This window comes from Anomaloglossus baeobatrachus, unplaced genomic scaffold (genome assembly GCF_048569485.1).
Source record: "Anomaloglossus baeobatrachus isolate aAnoBae1 unplaced genomic scaffold, aAnoBae1.hap1 Scaffold_118, whole genome shotgun sequence".
In the NCBI taxonomy this organism is placed as follows: domain Eukaryota; kingdom Metazoa; phylum Chordata; class Amphibia; order Anura; family Aromobatidae; genus Anomaloglossus; species Anomaloglossus baeobatrachus.
This window is the reverse complement of record NW_027441888.1, coordinates 127,864-153,900: the sequence shown is the minus strand read 5'-3', so window position 1 is coordinate 153,900 and position 26,037 is coordinate 127,864. Positions and strand designations below refer to the sequence as shown.

At 45.9% G+C, this 26,037-nt stretch overlaps 1 protein-coding gene across 1 annotated transcript in view; it reads left to right on the top strand.

Annotated features, from left to right (window-relative positions):
• Positions 1-25,527, top strand: part of LOC142260518 (uncharacterized) — a 60,018-nt gene extending 34,491 nt beyond the window's left edge. The window contains exons 2-6 of the mRNA XM_075331968.1: positions 18,841-18,990; positions 19,120-19,299; positions 19,381-19,504; positions 19,580-19,693; positions 22,079-25,527. Of these exons, the coding sequence (XP_075188083.1) occupies positions 18,913-18,990; positions 19,120-19,299; positions 19,381-19,504; positions 19,580-19,693; positions 22,079-23,130 (1,548 nt within the window). The 5' untranslated portion in view covers positions 18,841-18,912 and the 3' untranslated portion in view covers positions 23,131-25,527. The remainder of the gene's footprint in view (positions 1-18,840; positions 18,991-19,119; positions 19,300-19,380; positions 19,505-19,579; positions 19,694-22,078) is intronic.
• Positions 25,528-26,037: the final 510 nt, after the last annotated feature.

Sequence of the window (26,037 nt, the reverse complement as noted above, 5' to 3'; positions counted from 1 at the left end):
TTAATTCTGCTGGGGCAGTCCCTTCTCTTATTTCAGACAAGTTTATTGGAATTATCAACATCTGAGCCACCTTCTGGTGTTTCACCAAGATCAAAGGTTCATGTCCCAAATTTAGCATCAGTACCTTGATTTCTCCCTGATAATCTGCATCTATTACCCCTCCCACCACTATGGCTCCTTTTAACACTAAACTAGAACGAGTGGCTATTTGACCATAATGATCCTTTGGCATCTGGCAACCCAATCCTGTTGAAATTGGTTTTACCTTACCTGGGGGTACCACGACAGTTTCCAATGTACTGAGGTCTAAACCTGCTGAATAAGGTGTCACTCTTTCTGGGAGTTTTGCCTCTTCTTCCACTTTCCAATAAATGATTGTACTCACTACGTGTGCCTCATGAATAGTAAGATTTGGTGTCAACATCCTCATGAGAGGAGTCATAGAATCTGTGATAGGTCTATTGTTTTTTATCTGTAGGGCTTCACTGAGATTGTCTCTCCATTGTCCATACTGTTTGTCTGATTGATTTACTTTTTTCAAGGTGGATTTCAACAACCCATTCATTCTTTCCACCAGACCAGCAGCCTGGGGATAGTATGGCATATGATACACCCATTGAATGTTATGTTCTTGGGCATAATCTTTTATCTTCTGGCCAGTAAAATGAGAACCATTATCTGATTGTACCTGCAATGGAACTCCATAGTATTGAGTGATGATTTCTAAAGTTCTCTCAGTACTCCACTGGGTTGCTGCCTTACAGGGAAAACCCACCATCAAACCTGAGTATGTGTCTACTGCAGTGCAGACGTATTTACACCCTCTACTTTCTGGCAATGGACCAATGAAATCCATCTGCCAAATTTGTGCAGGTAATTGTCCTCGACCTATGTGTCCCATTACTGTATGTGGAACCTCCCTCTTTTGTGAATGTTGGCACACTGGACAGTGTAGAATGATTTCTTTAATGATATCAAGAGTAAGAGGCACACCCCTTTCCTGAGCCCACCTGTAAGTGGCTTTTTCTCCCAAATGTCCACTTTTCTGGTGTGCCCAAACAGCTGTACCTTGCAACCATGCCTCTTTTTCCTTGTCACCTGTTGGACTGACTTGTCTGATGGCTGCTGCTTTATCTGCTTCTGAATTAAACAAACGTTCAAGTGAGTTAGTAGGGACATGAGCATCGACATGAAATACAGTGGTCTTGGTAAATTGAATAATCTCTTCAATCTCTTGCCACACTTCCTTGCCCCAAATCTCTTTTCCATGAATTAACCAATTGTGTTTTTTCCATCCCATCATCCATGTGGCTAATCCATTTGCTACTGACCAGGAATCAGTAAAAAGATGACACTCTTTTCCTTGTTCAAAAGATAATGCCAAGAATATGGCATAGAGTTCTGCATATTGGCTACTTTTGCCTTCCCCTTCTACTGACAGAAATTTTTCCAATCTGGGATTATATGCAACACTTTTCCACAACCTTTTCCCACTCACATAACGGGCTGATCCGTCTGTGAACCATGCATGTGTTTGTTGTGGTTCAGTTAAATCTTCATATGCTTTCCCCCACTTCACCGGGGACTCCTCTAGCATGGCAGCTTTGCTGGGAAAAGATGTTTCCTCAGCTACCTCTGCCACTTTCTCATGTAGAGTGGCGATCCCGCCTTCTCCCTTCTTGGCCCTTTCCGAAATGTACCATTTCCATTTAATGATACTTTGCTCCTGGGCATGCCCCACCCTATTGGTTTTAGGATTGGACAACACCCACTGCATTATGGGTATTGCTGGTCTCAGCAATACCTCATGTTCAATGGTTAATTGTTCCGTCTCTACCAGAGCCCAATAACAAGCTAACAATTGCTGTCAAAAGGAGTGTATTTTTCTCCAGCATCTGGTAATTTTCTATTCCAAAATCCAAGAGGAACTCTTTTTTTCCCCCTTGTTTTTGCCAAAGTGACCAATTGGCATACATATGTTGAACTGACACATGCAGCTCCACGTGTCCTGACAACATTGGCCATAGATCCACGGCTTGTTGTATCACTTCCTTGACCATCTCAAACGCATTTTGTTGTTCCTCTCCCCAGTGGAACTCATATTTTTTCCTCGTTACTTTGTACAAAGGAGCCAACATTTGTCCCAAATGAGGGATATGTTGTCTCCAAAAACCAAACAATCCAATATAAGACTGAGTCTCTTGTTTGGATTTAGGGACCGGAAAATTAATAATTTTCTGTCTGGCATTGGGCAAGATCTCTCTGTGCCCCTTGTTCCACTGAATCCCTAGAAATTTTACCACCTGAGACGGTCCTTGAACCTTGGCATCATTGATTTCCCATCCTTTACTCCTCATATGAGCAATCAGTTTTGTCAATTGATCTTTCACACTTTGTTCATCTTGTCCTTGTATCATTATATCATCGATATAATGTGAGATCTGCATTTCTGATGGTAGATCAAATCCATCCAAATGCTCTGCCACCGTCCGGTGACAGATTGTGGGGCTATGTAGCCATCCTTGGGGTAACCTGGTAAAGGTATATTGTCTTCCTAACCAAGTGAATGCAAATTGATCTTGAGCCTTCTCTTCTATAGGTATAGTAAAGAAAGCATTTGCCAAATCAATTACTGCATACCAAGTTCCGGAGTGAGTCTGAATATTTTCCACAATCGTTATTGTATCCGGAACTGCAGCTATCAAGGGAGGAGTATTCTTGTTTAACTCCCTATAATCAACTGTCATGCGCCAGGAGCCATCACTCTTTTTAACTGGCCAGACAGGATTATTCCATGCGGTAGAAGTAGGGCGCATTACCCCAGTTTCTACCAATTCTTTAATGGTTTCTCCTATCTCTCTGTGACCTCCTGGTATTCGATATTGTTTCATAGCTACCATTTTTGTAGCTGGAAGCACATGTACAGGGGGCATTTTGACTTTGCCCACCACCACTGGTCGCATTTCCTTATGACAAGACTTAATCCCAAAGGAGAATTTTTCCTTCTGTTAGATTAAGAGTCATCCCTTTTAGGACATCAATTCCCAAAATATATTCTGGTATAGGTACTACCAGTACCGTATACTTCTTGATAGGTAAATTACCTATCTTTAAAGCTACCTGTGTCTGAACCCCGGTGATCACTTGACCACCTAGTCCAGCAATTTTTACTCTAGGTCCTTTTATTTTTTCTGGGTTTCCATGAATTAAAGTAGCCTCCGCCCCCGTGTCAATCAAAGCTGGGACTCTTTGAACATTTCCCCCTTTCCAATGTATGCTAAGATTGACGTAGGGACGTTCGTCCCTTTTTATCAATAGGGGGGCTTGGCTGGCTACCTATAGTAAATCACTTCCTTCTGAACTTTCATTTACATAGATTTCAGTCTGTGTATTAGCCCTTCCTTCCGTAACCTTTGTGGCCACGGCTGCAGCCAGTTCTTCCCATGGATAAACTGACTGAAAATCTTCCCAAGACACTTTCTTTGGGGTTTTTTCCCCTTTTCCCTCTAATTTCTTTACCTTGGGGGTTTTTGAACCCCCTTCCATATTTGTAGTGGTCACTTTCTTTGCAGATAGAACTTTCTGTTTGTACAACTTCCATAATTCTCCTGTCTCCTTTCCATCAATCCTTTCCTTATTGATCCCGGCTTTAAGCAAAGCCTGGAACATGTCTTTGCGAGACACCCGTGGGGCCTCCCCTACTGATTTCTTTTTCCAATCAGGATTGTTTGGCTTACTGTTACCAACATGGCCTCCAGGGGACGGTTTATCCCACTGTCCCATATCCTGTAACTCCCTCATCCTCCCTAGAATTACACCGATTGATTCTCCAGTCAACGCTACAGTTAAGGTTAAAATAACTGTTTTGTATGCTGGAGTAGCATGTTTAACCAGCCTATTTCTTATGCTGGCTGTCAATGGGTACTGGAGATAATCATCATCCATTCCCAAAAGAGGAAGAGCATTCCTCATTGCTTCTTCCTTCAGCCTTTCCATACCATCTTTTAAAGGGGTTATCCGGCTTCTTTGACTTTTTTTTTTTTATTTCCCTATTGGGCTACATTGGGGCAGGTAAGTAGATAGAGACCACTTACCTGCCCCGCTGTCAGCCCCTCTCCCCCGGCTCAGAGCGGTCATGTGACCGCTCCTGCCGCGATTTTGCTGCTTCCGGTCTTTGCACGTCTACATGGGCAGGGCCATGTTGACATGCAAATGTGGAACAGCTTGTGCCTCCCTGCTGGGCGACTACAGTGCGAGGAGTCACCGCCCCCTTCCCTGCACCCTCCCACACATTCCCCCGCACCTCCAGTAACCTCCCCCTGCACTGCTGTGGGGTCCGTGATTTGGGGGCGGGGCCTGGCGGCAGCTGCCGTAGTATCAGCTCCAGCACCGGGCCCCCTGCCCAGGATCACACATTCAAATGTACCGGCATCACAGATCGGTACATTTGAATGTGCTGATGAGAAGTCACTGTCCCTCCCGCTGTCTGTGCGCTCTGCAGCACAGCGGTGACGTCAGAGCACAGACAGAGGACGAACGTGCAGGAGCGGCGGGGACCAAGGACGAGTGAGTATGTACTCCACATGTGTTCCCGATGGGGATGGGGGGGTTGCAGAGCCATGTGTGTGCGTGTGCAGAGCCATGTGTGTGCGTGTACGGTGCAGAGCCATGCGTGTGCAGAGCCATGTGTACGGTGCAGAGCCATGTGTGTACGGTGCAGAGCCATGTGTGTGCGTGTACGGTGCAGAGCCATGCGTGTGCAGAGCCATGTGTACGGTGCAGAGCCATGTGTGTACGGTGCAGAGCCATGTGTGTGCGTGTACGGTGCAGAGCCATGTGTGCAGAGCCATGTGTGTACGGTGCAGAGCCATGTGTGTGCGTGTGCAGAGCCATGTGTGTGCGTGTACGGTGAAGAGCCATGTGTGTGCGTGTGCAGAGCCATGTGTGTGCAGAGCCATGTGTGTGCGTGTACGGTGCAGAGCCATGTGTGTGCAGAGCCATGTGTACGGTGCAGAGCCATGTGTGTGCGTGTGCAGAGCCATGTGTGTACGGTGCAGAGCCATGTGTGTGCGTGTGCAGAGCCATGTGTGTGCAGAGCCATGTGTACGGTGCAGAGCCATGTGTACGGTGCAGAGCCATGTGTACGGTGCAGAGCCATGTGTGTGTGTGCAGAGCCATATGTGTGCGTGTGCGGTACAGAGCCATATGTGTGCGTGTGCAGAGCCATGTGTGTGCGTGTACGGTGCAGAGCCATGCGTGTGCAGAGCCATGTGTACGGTGCAGAGCCATGTGTGCGTGTGCAGAGCCATGTGTGTGCGTGTGCAGAGCCATGTGTGTGCGTGTGCAGAGCCATGTGTGTGCGTGTACGGGGCAGAGCCATGTGTGCGGTGCAGAGCCATGTGTACGGTGTAGAGCCATGTGTGTGCGTGTGCAGAGCCATGTGTGTGCGTGTGCAGAGCCATGTGTGTGCGTGTACGGTGCAGAGCCATGTGTGTGCAGAGCCATGTGTGTACGGTGCAGAGCCATGTGTGTGCGTGTACGGTGCAGAGCCATGTGTGTGCGTGTGCAGAGACATATGTGTGCAGTGCAGACCCCGATGTGGGGCTGTTATTTGCAATGCTGTAGTGATACCAGGTCAGGTGCTGGGGCAGAATATACTGACAGGGACTGTGTGTGCAGGGGGCGGGCAGAGGGCGAGGCTGGACACTGGGGTGGGGCTGGACACAGGGGTGGGCGGTGACAGCTCTGACTAAGGTTTTGCACAGGAAGTGGTCATGTTTGCTGGATCTGAATGTAAACAAGAAGCTGCAGAGACTAAAGGGATAATTCAAGAGGAACAAAAGTTAGAAAACAGAAAATAACAATGTAGGTGTGATTTATATGACAATACAGCACAGATAAACTCAAACATTTTTGTTAAGCTAATGTCGGACAACTCCTTTAAGGTATACCAAGGTTTATCATTGATAGGAAAGTCTGCTTCTGATGGGTATTTGTCCAGAAAAGCATGGGCTAAGATCATGATTAAGTTTTGAGTACCATGCTCATTATGATCAACAAAATAATTTTTTATTGATCTCTGAATTACTGGGTCCCGAGACATGGTGACAAATTTTGCCACGTCTCCGGCGTCAAAGTGCACTGCACCTCCTCCGAGATCGTGCACCCTGACCAACCAGGGAATTTCTCCTTCTGGTTTTTGTCTAAACTGTGTTAAAATGCTATCAACTTCTCCCTGAGAGTAATCTTCAATGGTTACTCGATTTTTTACATGAGGGATCGTTCTCTCATTTGTGATGGCATTACCATCTTCGTCATATTGCAGATTTCCCTGACCATCCCGGACATGTTCCCGGATGATCTCATTCTCTGTCCTCTCTAAGTGCCTCCTCACGGGATTAGCCTGAATCTTCCCTTTACGGTAATCCTCCTCATCAGATGATGAAGATGAATCCCACACATCCCCATCCCAAGTATCGGGATCCCAGTTTACAGAAGCTGAGGCGATACTTTTATGTACTTTGGTTTTATTTACTTTTCCTTTTCTTTTCTTGTACTTATTTTGAGCGATTTTTTACGGCAGCTTTTTCTGCCACATTCTGATAATGTTCCAATTTATCCTTCAACAGTCTGGTATTACATTCCAGAACTGTTTTCTGGCCACCTAATTCTATCATCTTTTGTTCCTTTTGGGAACATTTCTTCTGCATCTTTAGATTACGCTCATGCATCTCGCGATATGCACTTGCCAAAATCCAGATGCGCCGTCCTAAAGACACTACATCACCTGCTTTCACAGGGACACTACTGAGTACATTAACAACATCAGTAATCTCACTACCCTTGAGCTTATTCTGCCATTGTTCTGCCAATCCACAATTGACCAATTCATGTGCTATAAGATTGTAGGGAGCCTCAGTCCAGCCAGGGATCTCCACAACAACCTCCTTAACATTATCCTTACGTTTTCTGAACATTTTGACACTATGCAAAAAGATTGAAAAAATATCTGGAAATTTGCCAAATATATGTTTTTAACTTCTAAATTACAAAAATTCGTTAATTACTTCTTATAGAAGTAATCCTGACGACTACGCCAATTTATGTCTTGCTAAATTCTACTAAAAAGGGGCTGAAAGCCCGTACTTACGAAGCGCTCACTGATATCCTAATCAGGCACGAATACTAACATTCTTTATAGCAAGATACTTATTTATTTTAATAGCACATGAATATATAGTCAATGGTACATAGGCATAAGAACTATTTTTTTAGTCATAGAATCTTATACAATAACAGAAATATGCATCAACATTACCGTTTGTTGTAGCAATCCTTTCACATCGGAGGGAACTCGATTTAATGATAAGGAAACATCAACTCGGCCTCTTGCATCACAGGAACAGTGCGTACGTACACTTCAATGTCCTGGAAGGTTTCCCTAACATTAAGCGAGTCCGGTGTAATTTTATAGGAGAACTTTGTAGGTTGTGTTTAAATGGTCACCAGCATGTGACAGCTGAGTCATGTTCATGTAACTTGACCACAAACTGCTGTGAGCACCAGCAGCTTCCTGCACATTTCCTGCACATTTAGCCAGTTGTCAACTGGCCGACCACAGTTGACCATAGTGTTAGTGAAATATTGCAATGAGCCGTAAATTTCATATGCAAGCTTCCTTAAACCTGTCTTTAAGCCAACCACAAGTTTCCGGTAAGTGGAACTGTAAATGTGACTTCCACATTATCTGTTTGACATGTATTCCTTGGTCATCATATTGGCTACTCAGAGGACATCTCTTTGATACTGAATTATTGATAGGTCAAATAATATCTGGGATCACTCCCTATCTAATCACACATTCTTCAGTCATATCACATTGGTATCACACCTTCCTCGTCCCGCGGCTCTGTTTCAGAGGCTGACTCGCGGAACGAGGAGGATGCCCTTACAGGGGGCTCGGATGCTACCTCCATGTGCCCCATTGCTCTGTCCGAAAGTGACTCAGATGTTAGTGATTTGATTGCGTCCATTAATTCTGTACTGGACCTCAATCCGCCAGTATCAGAGGAACCTCCCTCTCTGGCAGAAAAGCACCAGTTTACCTTGCCTAAGAGGACAAAGAGTGTGTTCTTTAACCACTCCAGTTTTCAGGCCGCTGTGACCAAGCCTAGGGCCTGTCCTGACAAACGCTTCCCGAAGCGTGGTTCTGATGACCGTTTTCCCTTTCCACCTGAGGTGGTCAAGGAGTGGGCTCATTCACCAAAGGTAGACCCCCCCGGTGTCTAGACTCTCAGCCCGGACCGTGGTATCAGTGGCTGATGGCACCTCTCTTAAGGATTCCACTGACCGTCAGGTTGACCTTCTGGCCAAATCTGTATATGAGGCGGCAGGGGCCTCGTTCTCCCCATCTTTTGCAGCAGTGTGGGCTCTCAAAGCCATCTCTGCTTCTCTAGAGGAGATGCATTCCCTCGCCAGGGAATCTATGCCCGAAATGGCTCCCTTAACTGCTCAGGCTTCAGCTTTTTCATCCTATGCCATGTCTGCCATGCTGGAGGCTTCTCACCGCACTGCGGTGGCTTCGGCCAATTCCCTCGCTATCCGCAGGATCTTGTGGCTTCGAGAGTGGAAGGCAGATGCTTCTTCAAAGAAGTACCTTGCTGGGCTCCCTTTTGCTGGGTCCAGGCTATTCGGTGAACAACTGGATGAAATTATTAAGGCAGCTACTGGCGGGAAGAGTACTTCCATGCCACAAACCAAAACCAGGAAACCTGTCCAGGGTAGGACCCAGTCGAGGTTTCGTTCCTTTCGTTCCTCCAACTGGTCGTCCTCTAAGCCCTCGGCCTCGTCCACTAACTCAGCCAAGGACCAAAAATCCAACTGGCGCACAAAGGCGCGTCCACAGAAGACCGCAGGAGCTGCTGCCACTAAGGCAGCCTCCTCTTGACTATCTGTCCACGCCAGCAACGTCCTTAGTCGGTGGCAGGCTCTCCCACTTTGGCGACGTGTGGTTTCAACACGTCTCCGATCAGTGGGTGCGGGATGTCATCTCCCACGGCTACAGGATAGAATTCTCTTCCAGCCCGCCAAACAGACTTTTTGTGTCAACTCCCCCCTGCTCCAAGGCCGCCGCCTTCTCTCAGGCCGTGGCATCCCTGCAGGCCAACGGAGTAATTGTACCGGTTCCCGCCCGGGAACGGTTCAGAGGTTTCTACTCAAATCTCTTCCTAGTCTCCAAAAAAGACGGTTCCTTCCGGCCCATCCTGGATCTCAAGCTTCTCAACAAGCATGTTCAGGTGCGGCATTTTCGCATGGAGTCCCTGCGGTCAGTCATTGCATCAATGACCCAAGGGGATTTCCTGGCATCCATCGACATCAGAGATGCCTATCTGCATGTGCCAATTGCAGTTTCACACCAGCGTTGGCTACGTTTTGCAATCGGAGAGGCACATTTCCAATTCGTGGCTCTCCCCTTCGGGTTAGCCACGGCCCCTCGAGTATTCACCAAGGTCATGGCAGCAGTGGTTGCGGTTCTGCACCTACAAGGGTTGGCAGTGATTCCTTACCTGGACGACCTTCTAGTCAAGGCTTCATCCAGTGCAGACTGTCAGCGGAGTGTCTCGCTCACTCTTGCCACTCTAGCCCAATTCGGGTGGATTGTCAATCTTCCCAAATCCACTCTGACTCCGACTCAGTGTCTCACGTACCTAGGGATTCAGTTCGAGACTCTGCCGGCACTTGTGAAGTTGCCCTTAGTCAAACAGCAGTCCCACCAACTGGCGGTGTGCTCTCTGCTGAGGCCCCGCCGTTATTCCATCAGGCACCTGATGCAGGTGCTGGGTCAGATGGTGGCGTCAATGGAGGCTGTTCCCTTTGCCCAGTTCCATCTGCGTTCTCTGCAGCTGGACATTCTCCGCTGTTGGGACAAGCGGCCTTCCTCCTTGCACAGGTTAGTGGCTCTGTCGCCACAGACCAGGAGCTCTCTTCAGTGGTGGCTTCGGCCTCTCTCTCTGTGTCTCAGGGGTGCTCCTTCCTGACTCTGTCCTGGGTGATTCTCACCACGGATGCCAGTCTATCCGGCTGGGGAGCGGTATGTCTCCACCACCGAGCGCAGGGCACTTGGACTCCGTCCGAGTCAGCCCTCTCGATCAATGTGCTGGAAACCAGAGCTGTGCTTCTAGCTCTCCTAGCCTTTCACCACCTGTTGGCGGGCAAGCACATCCGAGTCCAGTCAGACAATGCGACAGCGGTTGCCTACATCAATCACCAAGGCGGGACACGCAGCCGCCTGGCAATGTTGGAGGTCCAACGCATTCTTCAATGGACGGAGGACTCCAAGTCCACCATATCCGCAGTCCACATCCCAGGCGTGGAAAACTGGGAAGCAGATTATCTCAGCCGTCAAACCGTGGACAGTGGCGAGTGGTCCCTGCACCCGGCAGTGTTTCAGTCAATCTGCCGCAAGTGGGGCACTCCGGAAGTGGACCTAATGGCATCCCGTCACAACAACAAGGTTCCGGTTTACGTGGCTCGCTCCCACGATCCTCAGGCCTTCGCCGCGGACGCTCTGGTTCAAGACTGGTCCCAGTTTCGTCTGTCCTACGTGTTTCCCCCTCTAGCTCTCTTGCCCAGAGTTCTGCGCAAGATCAGAATGGAGGGCCGTCGAGTCATTCTCATTGCCCCGGACTGGCCCAGGCGAGCTTGGTACCCAGACCTGCTCCATCTGTCCGTAGAGGTGCCGTGGCATCTTCCGGACCGTCCAGACCTTCTCTCACAAGGTCCGTTTTTCCGCCAGAATTCTGCGGCTCTCAGATTGACGGCGTGGCTCTTGAGTCCTGGATCTTGACGGCTTCTGGTATCCCACCTGAAGTCATCTCCACAATGACTCGGGCCCGTAAGTCTTCCTCTGCCAAGATCTATCACAGGACTTGGAAAATTTTCCTGTCCTGGTGTCGCTCTTCTGGCCATTCTCCTTGGCCTTTTTCCTTGCCGACCCTTCTGTCTTTTCTACAGTCCGGTCTGCAGCTGGGACTGTCCCTCAACTCTCTCAAGGGACAAGTCTCGGCTCTATCAGTGCTGTTCCAGCGGCGTATCGCCCGGCTGGCTCAGGTCCGCACCTTCATGCAAGGTGCGTCTCACATCATTCCGCCTTATCGGCGGCCCTTGGATCCCTGGGACCTCAATTTGGTTCTCACGGCTTTGCAGAAACCCCCCTTTGAACCTCTTAGGGAGGTTTCTTTGTTTCGTCTTTCACAGAAAGTGGTCTTTCTAGTGGCCATAACTTCCCTCAGGAGAGTATCTGATTTAGCTGCGCTCTCTTCGGAGTCACCTTTTTTGGTTTTTCATCAAGACAAGGTGGTTCTCCGTCTGACTCCGGACTTTCTCCCTAAGGTGGTTTCTCCTTTCCACCTTAACCAGGACATTACCCTACCTTCCTTTTGTCCGGCTCCTGTTCATCGCTTTGAAAAAGCGTTGCATACTCTGGATCTGGTGCGGGCGCTCCGGATCTATGTGTCTCGCACCGCTGTCCTTAGGCGGTGCACCTCTCTTTTTGTGCTAACCACAGGTCGGCGCAAGGGCCTCTCTGCTTCTAAGCCGACCTTAGCCCGTTGGATTAGGTCCACCATTTCGGATGCCTACCTGGGTTCTCAGGTGCCTCCCCCGCCGGGGATCAAGGCACACTCGACCAGAGCTGTCGGTGCCTCTTGGGCTTTCAGGCACCAGGCTACGGCTCAGCAAGTCTGTCAGGCTGCCACTTGGACTAGCCTGCATACCTTTTCAAAGCACTACCAAGTGCATACTCATACTCATGCTTCGGCAGATGCGAACTTGGGCAGACGCATCCTTCAGGCGGCTGTCGCCCACTTGTGAAGTTAGGCTCCGCCTACTTCTCAGTTTTTCTGTTTATTCCCACCCATGGACTGCTTTGAGACGTCCCAATGTCTGGGTCTCCCATAGGAACGATAAAGAAAAAGAGAATTTTGTTTACTTACCGTAAATTCTTTTTCTTATAGTTCCGTATTGGGAGACCCAGCACCCTCCCTGTTGCCTGTTGGCATTTTCTTGTTCCGCGTGTTATCACCGGCTGTTGTCGTAGACAGAGGCTCCGGTTGTTCCGGTTCTTGCTCTGTTTTTACTTGTGGGTGGCTATTCTCCTTCAGCTTTTGCACTAAACTGGCTAGATCTGGTTTCTCCAGGGGGTGTATAAGCTCAGAGGGAGGAGCTACACTTTTGAGTGTAGTACTTTGTGTGTCCTCCGGAGGCAGAAGCTATACACCCAATGTCTGGGTCTCCCAATACGGAACTATAAGAAAAAGAATTTACGGTAAGTAAACAAAATTCTCTTTTTATCTCCCATCTGGCATGAACAAACATGTCAGATGAGAGATAAATCTCCTCCACGGTCCCCTCCGGTCCCCCGGTTTCGCCAAAGTGCCCCCCCTGACCCCATCCCGGAAATCCAAGATGGCCGCGCGCACAGCAGCGCGCCAGCTGCATTCACTCTACTCCTCTGATTTCTGTCGCATGTGTCATGGCAAACTCCTCCCCAGGCCCTGCCAGGTCACCCCCTATAACACCACCGGTGTTCCCCGGTGTCCCACGGTACCTGTGCAGCGTTGATTCCCCACGGCCCCCTCCTTCACAATAGACGCCGCAACTCAACTTCCTGTGTTCAGACACTGAGTGCGGGAACCATGCATATGTAAGCAACTGCAATGCCCTGCTCATGAGGTAAGGAACATAGTTGATCAGGAGAGCTATACTACATTTCCAAATGGAGGTATTTGATTTTATAGTTGCCCTGCTGAACGACTACCAAACATAAGAGTCCGTTATACGCCACAAGAAAACATATCTAAATAGCGAGCTCTGTTGTTTAGTATTCATTCAGCTGAATAACTGGACTTAAAGGGGTATTCCATCTCCAAGATCATATCCCCAATATATAGTAGGTGGAATAGCAATAATATCAGCAAATACCAATATTTGGAAATGTAGAATAGTTCTCCTGATTAGGCATGCCCTTACCTCATGAGCAGGGCATTGCAGCTTTGGTAGCAACAGTTACGACATGGACTCTGCTGCTGTGGACCCGGGGAGACTGGGTGCAGATTCATTGCAACCACACTCCTCACATGGAGGGTCTGCACTCCTAGAAAATGGGGGATACATTCCCTGAGCGTGTCCCCCCATATTCTAGACGGTCCAGAGTTGTCGTGGGACCCCTTTATTTTTTTTTCCTTACAATAAATTGGTGAAAGAGGGAGTGTTTTGGGGAGTGTTTCTTCAAATACATTTTTTTTTCTCTATTTTTTTGTTAGTACTGACAGTTTGTGATGTCGGGTATCTGGTAGACGCCATGACATCACAAACTGCTGGGCTTGATGTCAGGTGACCTTACAGCTAGTATCAACCCCATTTTTTACCCAATTTGCCACTGCACCAGGGAACGGGATGAGCTGGGGTGAAGCGCCAGGATTGGCGCATCTAGTGGATGCGCCAATTCTGGGGCGCCTGCGGCCTGCTATTTTTAGGCTGTGAAGGACCAATAACTATGGACCTTCCCACCCTGAGAATACCAGACCACAGCTGTCCGCTTTACCTTGGCTGGTGATCCAATATGGGGGGACCCTACTTTTTTTTGTAATTATTATTATTTATAAAATAATTATAAAAAAAAAGCCTGGGGTGACCTCCACATTGGATCCCAACCACGGTAAAGCTGCCAGCTGTGTTTTTCAGGCTACAGCCGTCTTCTTTACCCTAGCTGGCTATCAAAAATGGGGCGACCCCACGTCATTTTTTTTAACTATTTTTTTATATAAAAATAATTAATGGGCTTCCCTGTATTTTGATTGCCAGCCAAGGTAACACCAGGCAGATGGGGGTGGTAACCCATATCTGTCTGCTTTATCTGCGCTGAGAATCAGAAATACCGTGGAGCGCTACGTCATTTTTTTTAATGATTTATTTTTACAGCACTATGATGTCAGTCAATCAAAATACAGGGAAGCTCTTTTTTTTTTTTTAGTTATTTAAATAAATAATTAAAAAAAAAAATATGGGCTCCCGCTGCATTTTTGTATTGCTAGCTAAGAGTAATCCAAGCAGCTACTAGCTGCTAACCCCCACTGCTTGGTGTTACCTTCACTAGCAATGGAAAATCCAGGGAAGCATTTTTTATTTTTTTTGCCAAAAAACTACAAAAAAAATATTTCTGTATGGTAGCCAGGTACAGCAGGCAGGTACGGCTGCCCCTAACCCCCAGCTGCCTATTTGTACCCGGCTGGGAACTAAAAATATAGGGAAGCCTTTTTTTTAATTATTTCATGAATTTCATGAAATAATAAAAAAAAAACGATGTGGGCTTCGCCCCATTTTTTTGTCCAGCCAGGTACAGCTAGGCAGCTGGGGATTGGAATCCACAGCACAGGTTAGCCTGAGCTTTCTGGGCCCCTCTGCTGCGAATTGAAGTCCACAGCCGCCCCAGAAAATGGCGCTTTCATAGAAGCGCCATCATCTGGCGCTGTATCTAACTCTTCCAGCTGCCCTGGTGACTGGTGGCTTGCTGGGTAATAATGAGTTAATACTAGCTTTGTTTTACTAGCTAGTATTAAGCCAGAGATTCTTAATGTCAGGCAAGTTTGACCCGGCCATTAAGAATATCCAATAAAGGGTTAAAAAAAAAAGACACCACACAGAGAAAAAGTACTTTACTAGAAATAAATACACAGACACACTTAGAGACTCCATGTTTATTAGTCCCTGTCAGCCCTCCACGATCCATGGTCTTCTGTCTTCTTTCTCCTTCAACCCATGCAGCTCTGCTCCATCAGCAGCACTGCATGGGAGGAAGACGCTGCTGCTCCCCGTGCAGTCTATTCACTTCGTGAGTGAGCAGAGGCTGCTGGCTGTAAGTGGTGACGTCACCGCTGACAGACGGGTTACCATAACAACGGTGCTCCGATCACGTGATTCCCGATGCCGCTATTACCGGCTGTGACAGCTAGTCCCTGCATGGGGCTGACTCTGTAAAGAGCGCCCACATGCAGGAACGGGGAGTCGACCATGTGCCAGAGCATTTCGCCGGTACACGGACATGCTCAAACGAGCACCGCGTACCGGAGAGATGCACTGACAGGACCTAGCATGACGTCTTAGCCATGTGACCAGTCTGTAGCCAATGAGATAATAGACACGTGACTGGTCACATGCTATTTTGACATCACGATAGGTGCTATCATCAGTGCTGGTTACTGGGAGGACGCAGCGATTATCGGAAGGAAAAGCAGCGGGAGACAGAGTGCAGGACGCGTCGCGGGGACCTGTAAGTGTTATGGCAATGTTTATTAAATGTATGTGTACATGTATAATGTGTTTTTATGTGTTTGTGTTTGCCTGCCATTGGTTTCAATGGGGCTCCAGAGGTTCTTCGAACGGTTCGCCGAACCGAACTCGAACGGAGCCTCTGTTCGACGAACCAACCGAACTCGAGCCTTCAGAGGCTTGCTCATCTCTACTAAACTCCCTTTAGTGCCACATGAAAGTCACTAACTAAACGGTGCCAGCTTAGAATATGCAGGGGGGTTGGACACTCATATATGTGTTTTACCTCTGTCTATCTATCTATCCATCCATCCATCCATCCATTCATACTAGCTTTTTAGGCTATGTGTCCATGATCAGTGTTTGCAGCGTTTTGGATGCAGAGTGTTTGGACTGCGTCCAGAACGCTGCATTGTGTAGCACAAGTGCAGTGGAAGGATTTTTGGAAATCTCCTGCCCACTGTGCTTCTTTTCTCTGTAGCATAAACTGACTTGTGGCGTGGTTTCCTGAGCCTCAGCATGTTAATTGTTTGCTGTGGAGATAAGTGTTCTCTGCAGTGACAATATAGCTAAGGACCGCATCACACTGAACCCTGATTGTGGGCACGGGCAGCTGCGTTCTCCCGTGGATAACATTCATATCTCTGCAGGAGGGCTGGCACCGCGTCCTAGACACAGTGGCGCCGGATCGTGGGCACATAGTCTAAAAGTGAGAAATTTGCTGCTTCAGCAACATTTTTATGAACTACCTGTGGATTCAAAATGCTTACTATACCCCTGATTAAAATCCTTGAGGGGTCTAGTTTCCAAAGTGGGGTCACTTGTGGGAGGTTTCTGCTGTTTAGGTACCTTAGGGGCCCTGCAAATGCGACATGGTGAAAAAACTAAAAAGCTAGCACTAAATGTGCACTACAGCACTAGAAAATTCCAACTGTACTTTTTATAAATTTGAGACTTTTGGCAAAAAATTGCAATTTCTTGAGCTGCCCTGCCACGTCACGGCAAATCTCTATTGGGGCAGTCCTACGCTAAAATATTTTTATAAAATGTGCCAAACGGCCTCACATATGAATAGTAGAACTGCTCTTAGCAGCACTCACCTGGTCTATTTCAATCCCGTACTCGTGACTGAATCATGGCTGTGGGCGGGACAGGTCCAAGCAAATGCTGCATGAAGTAAATAGTCTGTGGACAAGGCCTGATGACTGAATGTGAACAGTCACCAACCGTCAAAATCTAGATAGGTGGGATATATATATATATTTTTGGGGTTTTTTTTTTTTTTACAGGTTTTTAGCAACAAAAATAAAACCAATATAATACACTGCAGTGTGGAGCTAAGATGTGAATACACTGAAAAGCACCAACAAAAATGGTAAAACGTGGCATCGAAGGGCGTTACGGAAAGGGTTAATGACTCCACACTGTATTGTGATTGTTTTACATTTGTTGTTAAAACGGAAAAAATAAATACAAATAAGAAACCGACTTCAGCCCTGAATAAGAAACTGGACCAATAAGAAACCAACTTCAGCATCGAGTTTTTATTGCTGATATTGAGCGATACTGGTGAGAAAATAAGGGAAATGTCTGTTATTACCATATACCGTATTTTTCACATTATAAGACACACTTTTCTTCTCAAAACTTTGGGAGAAAAATTAGGGGTGTTTTTTAAAATCTGAATATAGCATCTGTGTGGCCGGAGGTTGGCATCTTTGTGGCTTGCGGCGTGTATCTGTACGACCGCCATCCTTGTAGCAGGCAATGGCAGGCATCTGGGCAGCCAAGGATGGGGAGTACTTCAACTAATAGTGCTATTGGTGCCCAGAGTCGCCGCATGCACAGATGGAGATCTCAGCTCAAGCTGTCATTAGCGCAGGTGCCGCCATTTCTTTGAAGCCCCAGTGCAGAGAAGAGCAGAGCCCGATGCCCCAGGAAGAGCAGAACCCACAGTACCAGGATAGAGTAGTGCCACAGCCCACAGTGAGTATCTGGGTCCTCCTCTGCACCACCCGCAGCATCGCCTACTCCAGCACTGCCCTTGCCTCCTGTGACCACCGCTGCCACACCCCTCCGGTAAAACACCACCGGGTTATAAAACGGACCCCATGTTTTTTTTCTTGTTTTTTTTCTCTAAATTTGGGGTGCGTCTTATAATCCGGTGCATATTAAAAAATGAAAAATACAGTATATACCCTAAAGTGACTAACAGCCGCTCAGCATTAGAACCTGCTGTCAGTTAGTACCGAGAGCATGTATACAACCACTGATCACTGTATACTGAGCAATAACTAAAACCTCATCGGGGCCATCCCTATGACTGAAAGTCGGACACTGTCATATTATATGTTTATTATATGTTTATGACCACATGTAAATATTTCTTAGCTATTTTGTAACACTTATTATTTTGTATATATGGCTGTTTTCTTTACCTGATTGGAGCTAATAAGATTTGGATTGACAGTGGTATCTTCCTATAGTTCACACATTCGGGGGGGAGGGGGTTAGTTCTGTATTTAAATATTTGTTACTTTCATCTTACTTCCCTTATAACTGGGGCTGATATAATGACTCAGCAGTGATGACATAACCTCTGTGTATGAGGGAGAAGGCACCATCAGTTTTTTCTACACTGTTTCCATGAAATCCTGAAAATAAGCCCTAGTAGGATTTTTGGGGCTTTTTTGAGTATAAAGCCCTTGTTCTGACCTCCCTACATGGGCCCTGAGGCGTGTGAAGCTTGACAGGCAGCTAAACCTTTATCCACCATAGCTTAATAAGGAGACTGTTGCTTGAAGTCTGTTTTTATTACACATTGCTAAATGTGTTTGGTGAAACTAGGACCTGAACTTGACTTAAACTTCATTTGAAGTCATTAATTGGGCAGTTCGCATCTCCACCCACATGCAGCCATAAACAGTTCACATCCATAGGAGAGTTGGTTAGTTTATTTTCTATTTTTTTTTTTTTTTTTGGGGGGGTGCACACTACTTCCGATCATGCTGTTGTTACCCCCAGTGCAAGCCGATAAACACTGCAAGCTGCTCGCACCGGGATGAGCACCGAGCGTACCCGAGCACGGCGATAATCGCGAGAGTGGTTTACATATGTAAAGCATCCACTCTGAGTTTGTACCGGACACTGAACTTCAGGTTCACTCATCTCTAGTGGTGAATAAAAATCACTTTTCTAGAAAAAATCAGTTTGTGTCGCCATTTTCTGACATCGGTAACATTATTCTTTATGCGTCGATGGAGTTGAGTGAGGACTTGTTTTTTCCTTGATGAGCCGACATTTTCATTAATACCATTCTAGGTGCAATATGGATAATTCATCACTTTTCATTGTATTTATATTGCTATAAAAATAATGTTCTACTTTTATCAGTCAGTTTTACTACTTATATAGCACATTTCATGTAGATATTTTTTTTCCTACTCAAGTGATATCTCACCTCCCTTATTATCTGCAGTATGTTACATATGGGCTCATCTCCTTCCCATTCAGGTCCTTATAATTTCAGATCCTCTCAGTGGTTTTAATCTATATAAGAGAATTCTCCTGATTTCCCCGTGAAGGATGGATATGGACAGGGAGAAGATGGCGGAGAGGATATTACACCTCACCCTAGAGATCCTCTTCCGGCTTACTGGAGAGGTGAGAGATTCTGATGACGTCACATTACATCATTCTTATCTATGGGAATAACAGATGGACAGAACTGGAGAGGTGAGGACTCTGGAAATGTCTGGAGTGAGATTTATTACTGTGTCTCTCCATAACCAGGATTACACAGTAGTGAAGAAGACCTCTAGTGAGCGCTGTCAGGCCCCTGTGTCTGAGGGATGGGGAAGACCCCTGAGCCCAATCACGGGGCCTCCACCTCACCCCCCGATACATAAGGACATCAATGACCAGAAGATCCTAGAACTCACCTACAAGATGAATGAGCTGCTGACTGGAGAGGTGACACTGCTGGGAATGCTGGGACATTATACAGTAACGCTATGAAGGGATCGGGGGTGACGGTATCATTGTATGTGTCAGGTTCCTATAAGGTGTCAGGACGTCACCATCTATTTCTCCATGGAGGAGTGGGAGTATTTAGAAGGACACAAAGATCTGTACAAGGACGTCATGATGGAGGTTCCCCAGCCCCTCACATCACCAGGTAATAGACAGGAGTAAATACACACGGCCTATAATTATCTGTATTGAATTCAGTCCCTGTATGTGTCTCTTCCAGATCTATCCAGTAAGAGGACAACACCAGAGAGATGTCCCCGTCCTCTTCTCCCACAGGACTGTAACCAAGAAGATCCCGATGTTCCTCAGGAGGTGTTTCCTCCAGCTCTATCCTGTAAGAGATATCTACTCATGTACTTTCTGCACTTATTTTGTATTTACATTTTTAGACTTTGCTCTGTTTTTTTTCAGCTGTATTTTCTTTGCTTCTGATTCTTCTGCTGTTTGTTTCTAGTCCCTTCTCTATGTTGTTGTGAAGGCAACTCAAAGACCTGCAGAGGGTTCATGAATACCCTATTTCCCTGAAAATAAGACCTACCCCAAAAATAAGCCCTAGTATGAATTTACGGGATTTGTGGAGAATACTTGAAAAATAAGCCCAACTCCAAAAATAAGCCCTAGTTACAGTCAGGGCCAGCTTTGGGAGCAATTTTTCAGGCACTCCACTGTCTTAGGAACCCCATCAGTGTTATTCTGGGACGTCTGATGACTTCAAACTCATGTGACATGATGTAACGAAAGGTCTACTAATTGCAGGAGTCTAAGGGGTACTTTGCACGTTGCGACATCGCTACTGCGATATCGTCGGGGTCAAATCGAAAGTGACGTACATCCGGCGCCGGTAACAACGTCGCAACGTGTAAAGCCTAGATGCGCCGATAAACGATCGCAAAAGCGTCTTAAATCGGTGATCTGTGTAGCGTCGGACATTTTCATAATGTCGCACCAATAAGAGATACGATGTTGTTTCTCGTTCCTGCGGCAGCACACATCGCTGTGTGTGAAGCCGCAGGAGCGAGGAACATCTCCTTACCTGCCTCCACCGGCTATGCGGAAAGAAGGAGGTGGGCGGGATGTTTACGTCCCGCTCATCTCCGCCCCTCCGCTTGTATTGGCCGCCTGCCGTGTGACGTCGCTGTGACGCCGCACGACCCGACCCCTTAGGAAAGAGGCGGGTCGCCGGCCAGAGCGACGTCGCAGGGCAGGTAAGTTCGTGTGAAGCTGCCGTAGCAATAATGTTCTCTACGGCAGCTATCACAAGATATCGCATGTGCGACGGGGGCGGGTACTATCGCGCTTGGCATCGCTAGCATCGGATAGCAATGTCGCAGTGTGCAAAGTACCCCTAAAGAACTGAAAAGAAGACAGGCTGGCATGCAGGACTGGCATTAAGGGAAAGGGAGAACAAAGTGGGCAATTTCACAGGGCTCCCATTCTCCTAGGTGCCCCAGTGTTTATATGCCGATTATAGGACTGCTTAAAAACCTTTTCGACATCACGTCATGTGACCAAAGGTCTTAATTGCAGGAGTATAAAGGTGAAGAGGAGACAGGCTGGTGTGTGTGTTCACGCCAATTTTAATCAGCTTTGCCAAAATGAGCAAAGCTCAGCCAGAACAAGGGTGTGATGCCACGGTTTCTCTAATTCATACCAAACTGGGACATTCCTATGCCAAAAATCTCACTCCAGTCCCTGACGTAATTTTCCAGTGTACATCGCCACAATCGTTGTCCCGGACAACCCCGTTAAATATCTGGTATCTGTCTGTAACTTTTATTTTCGAAAAAAAATCTCTGAAAATGTCTATGTTGTGGATCACTGTTGCAAGGAGATTTTTGCAGGGTTGCCAACTGTCATGGCGGTGTCAGGATCTATGGAAATTATAGCTTCTTATACATTGCATGTTAACTTCTCTGATGTCTGTGAGCAGCGCAGGGAGACACAGGCGTCGAACCACAGACTTAGGCAGGCTAACAAGAGTTATTCTCTGCGGGGCTGCTTGTTAATGTCTTTGATCACATGCTGTAGAGTAGAAAGTATCATTTGCTCCCCCTCCTGTATATGCTGGCTGGACTATTTCATTAATGCCAGCTATAGCTTACCTATACTGGTCTGGTCAAGTGTTGTGATCCAGACTTACGGGTGGTTGTTGTGCATTATTACTGTGAGCTGTTGTGGTGTTAACCCTTGTTGTCTTTTTATTGCTGCTTTCCTGCTGTTTCTTTTCTCCTTAGTCTTTCACTGTTTGTTTCTGTGAGTTTGCGATGTGTTTCATCTGTCTTAATCTGTGTTTCCCGTCTGTCTTATTCTGTTTCCATCATATTTCTGCCCCTTCCTTCCTCTGGGGATTACAGATTAGATCTCATCAGCAGAATAGTAAGGCACGAGACTCCAGCATCTCCATCTTCAGGGGTATTCCAGAGGTTAGGAATAGCTTAGGGTCCTCTAGCGTGAGGGACAGTATAGGAGCCCCCTGTCCCTCATTATCCTGCAGTCACATTGTGACAATCAGTCAGATTATTTACTGTAGCACATTCCAGAGAACTGGTGCTAGGAATGGGAGATCTGAATTAACGAAGAAGTAACAGATGTCAAAATTGGCCAACAGATTAAGAATACATTTTTTTCCTAATTTAATTTCTGATGTTATGGTTTAAAAAAATAAATGAACTTTCAAGATAATATGATTAAAAAATAATAACATTCTGTTTATTTTTAGCACATGACTGTATTGGGAGTTCAGATGGATCTCTAATATCTTCAGAATTTATAACCGATAATGACAATATCACACATAATACATATGAAGAACATGATGTTGTCCCAAATTTACCTCCAGTCCTTCTTCGGAAAGCTCTGTCATCTGATCTTTTCAAACAAGACCAAAATTCCAATCATCAAAAAACTCTCACTGGGGAGAAGCCATATTCATGTTCAGAATATGGAAAATGTTTTATGCAGAAATCAAAACTTGTTGGGCATAAAAGATCTCACTCCGGGGAGAAGTCATTTTCATGTTCAGTGTGTGGGAAATGTTTTATTCAGAAATCAGATTTTGTTAGGCATCAGAAAATTCACACAGGGGAGAAGCCATTTTCATGTTCAGAGTGTGAAAAATGTTTTAGTCAGAAATCAAACCTTGTTACACATCAGAAAATTCACACACGGGAGAAGCCATTTTCATGTTCAGAGTGTGGGAAATGTTTTATTCGGAAATCAGAACTTGTTGGACATCAAAGATTTCACATCGGGGACAAGCCATTTTCATGTTCAGAGTGTGGAAAATGTTTTATTCAGAAATCAGACCTTGTTAGACATCACAAAATTCACACAGGGGAGAAGCCATTTTCATGTTCAGAGTGTGGCAAATGTTTTATTCGGAAATCAGTCCTTGTTAGACATCACAAAATTCACACAGGGGAGAAGCCATTTTCATGTTCAGAGTGTGGCAAATGTTTTATTCGGAAATCAGAACTTGTTAGACATCAGAAAATTCACACAGGGGAGAAGCCATTTTCATGTTCAGAGTGTGGGAAATGTTTTATTCAGAAATTAGAACTTGTTTGGCATCAAAGATCTCACACAGGGGAGAAGCCATTTTCATGTTCAGAGTGTGGGAAATGTTTTATTCGGAAATCAGAACTTGTTGAGCATCAAAAATTTCACACCGGGGACAAGCCATTTTCATGTTCAGAGTGTGGAAAATGTTTTATTCAGAAATCAGTCCTTGTTAGACATCACAAAATTCACACAGGGGAGAAGCCTGTGTGAAAAGGCTCCACCATGAGTGGTTCTAACCACACAAGGGGTTTCACCAACAGTAGATATAAGAAGACTAGGTTTCAGCAGTTCAGTAGCATTCTACGGATCCTAGTGTGTCATCTCCAATACTAGTCAGTGTTAAAGACAATAGTTCACAAAACATTGACCAAGCGATCCCTCCTGTACGGACCACTAACTACCCCCCTACAGTCCATGAGAAACACTCATATCTTCCTCCTTCTATTGAGGTTAATAAAATACACATTTCTTCTTCTATTGCTCCTATCACTACTAATACAACGCTTATGGGACGGACAAATACTCTGCCCTCGGATGGAAATAAGGTTTTTCATACCAATACAGACAAATTGAACACTGATACAGAACAGGATTTGGCTATCATTCAGACGCGAATCGATAAATTGAGGAAAGAGATCTGTGGTTTCTTTGATGGCAGCTAATTCCAGCTCCTTTAAGGAGATTGGAATAGTTGACTCTGTATCTAAAGGCCCCGTTACACGCAATGACATATCTAACGATATGTTGTCGGGGTCACGGAATTCGTGACGCATATCTGGCGTCGTTAGCGACGTCGTTGCGCGTCACAGCTCCGAGCGAGTGTTAACGATCAAAAATACTCACCTTATCGTTGATCGTTCATTTCCAAAATCTCGTTGGTCGTTATGGACGTAAGTTGTTCGTTGTTCCTGAGGCAGCACACATCGCTACGTGTGACACCCCGGGAACGACAAACAACAGCTTACCTGCGTCCTCCGGCAATGAGGTGGGCATGTCGTTAATGCGGCTGTTCTCCGCCCCTCCACTTCTATTGGTCGGCCACTGTGTGACGTCGCTATGACGGCGCACGAACTTCCACCTTAACGAAGAGGTTGTTCGCCGCCCACAGCAACGTCGCTAGGAAGGTAACTATGTGTGGGTCCTAGCGATATTGTGCGCCACGGGCAGCAATTTGCCCGTGACGCACAAACGACAGGGGCGGGTGCTTTCACGAGCGACAGCGCTAGCGATGTCGGTGCGTGTAAAGCCCCCTTAAGCCTCTGGCATCTGATAGAAATATTAACCCTCTAGTATCTAATACATGTAGCAATACTTCATTTGATTTGCTTGATCTCACCATTCATGATAATACAGAGGATTTTACTGCAATCCCTGGTTCATCCTCTACTCTACCTGATCATAAAAAACTTATCACTATTGATAATTGCACTAATGCTGCAACATTGGTGCTTTTTTTACCCAAGGCCACCCCCGGTCAGAACAATGGGATAACCAATTATCTAACTCCCAAGTCGGTAAAAAAAAAAAAAGCGTTACAGAGGGACCAGAGCTGGAGCCAAGACAAAGATAAAAATGGAAAAAAGTTCATCTGCTGGATGCTTAAATAAGACAAATAATATTTCATCTTTCAGATTATACACCTACTGCTGAAATTTCTTTACTTAATAAGGGCCTTTCTTTTTGTCCCACTTTTAATAAAAAATAATTTGATTTATTTACCGATCTACAGACATTTATTAGAAAATTGACTCTGCAGAGACACTATACCATTATGGCGGGTAGGGCGACATCCAATAGTGCACTTTCAGGTGATTTAGTCACCGATCAATTCTTACACACTGACCTTAGAAGGACCTCTCATTTTTATCCTACGGAAAGTAAAGGACACAATTTACACACATTCTGTGAAATGGTGCTTCAGGATTTCAACCTGTTAAAAACCCGATGCGGAAATATTCCTTATAACTTATCCAGATCTGAAAAGAGGGCATTAAACTCTCAAAAAGGGAATAATGATATCATCAGACCAGTTGTAAAATAATGAGTTTATTAAAAATGATTATTTGAACTCATTAAATACAGGCCTTTAGCTTGTATGAATGTATAGACCCCTCATCCCTAAGACGTGTGTTTGTGAGTTTGAAGAATTTCTAGCCAAAACACCTGACATGATAAATCGCTAACTGGCTGACAGCCAGTGCTATTCTTTATCTGGTCTCTTAGCAACGGTCTGTAATTAGCCATGAACAGCTTATATACAGTTAGGTCCAGAAATATTTGGACAGTGACACAAGTTTTGTTATTTTAGATGTTTACAAAAACATGTTCAGAAATACAATTATATATATATAATATGGGCTGAAAGTGCACACTCCCAGCTGCAATATGAGAGTTTTCACATCCAAATCGGAGAAAGGGTTTAGGAATCATAGCTCTGTAATGCATAGCCTCCTCTTTTTCAAGGGACCAAAAGTAATTGGACAAGGGACTCTAAGGGCTACAATTAACTCTGAAGGCGTCTCCCTCGTTAACCTGTAGTCAATGAAGTAGTTAAAAGGTCTGGGGTTGATTACAGGTGTGTGGTTTTGCATTTGGAAGCTGTTGCTGTGACCAGACAACATGCGGTCTAAGGAACTCTCAATTGAGGTGAAGCAGAACATCCTGAGGCTGAAAAAAAAGAAAAAATCCATCAGAGAGATAGCAGACATGCTTGGAGTAGCAAAATCAACAGTCGGGTACATTCTGAGAAAAAAGGAAGTGACTGGTGAGCTTCGGAACTCAAAAAGGCCTGGGCGTCCACGGATGACAACAGTGGTGGATGATCGCCGCATACTTTCTTTGGTGAAGAAGAACCCGTTCACAACATCAACTGAAGGCCAGAACACTCTCAGTGAAGTAGGTGTATCTGTCTCTAAGTCAACAGTAAAGAGAAGACTCCATGAAAGTAAATACAAAGGGTTCACATCTAGATGCAAACCATTCATCAATTCCAAAAATAGACAGGCCAGAGTTAAATTTGCTGAAAAACACCTCATGAAGCCAGCTCAGTTCTGGAAAAGTATTCTATGGACAGATGAGACAAAGATCAACCTGTACCAGAATGATGGGAAGAAATAA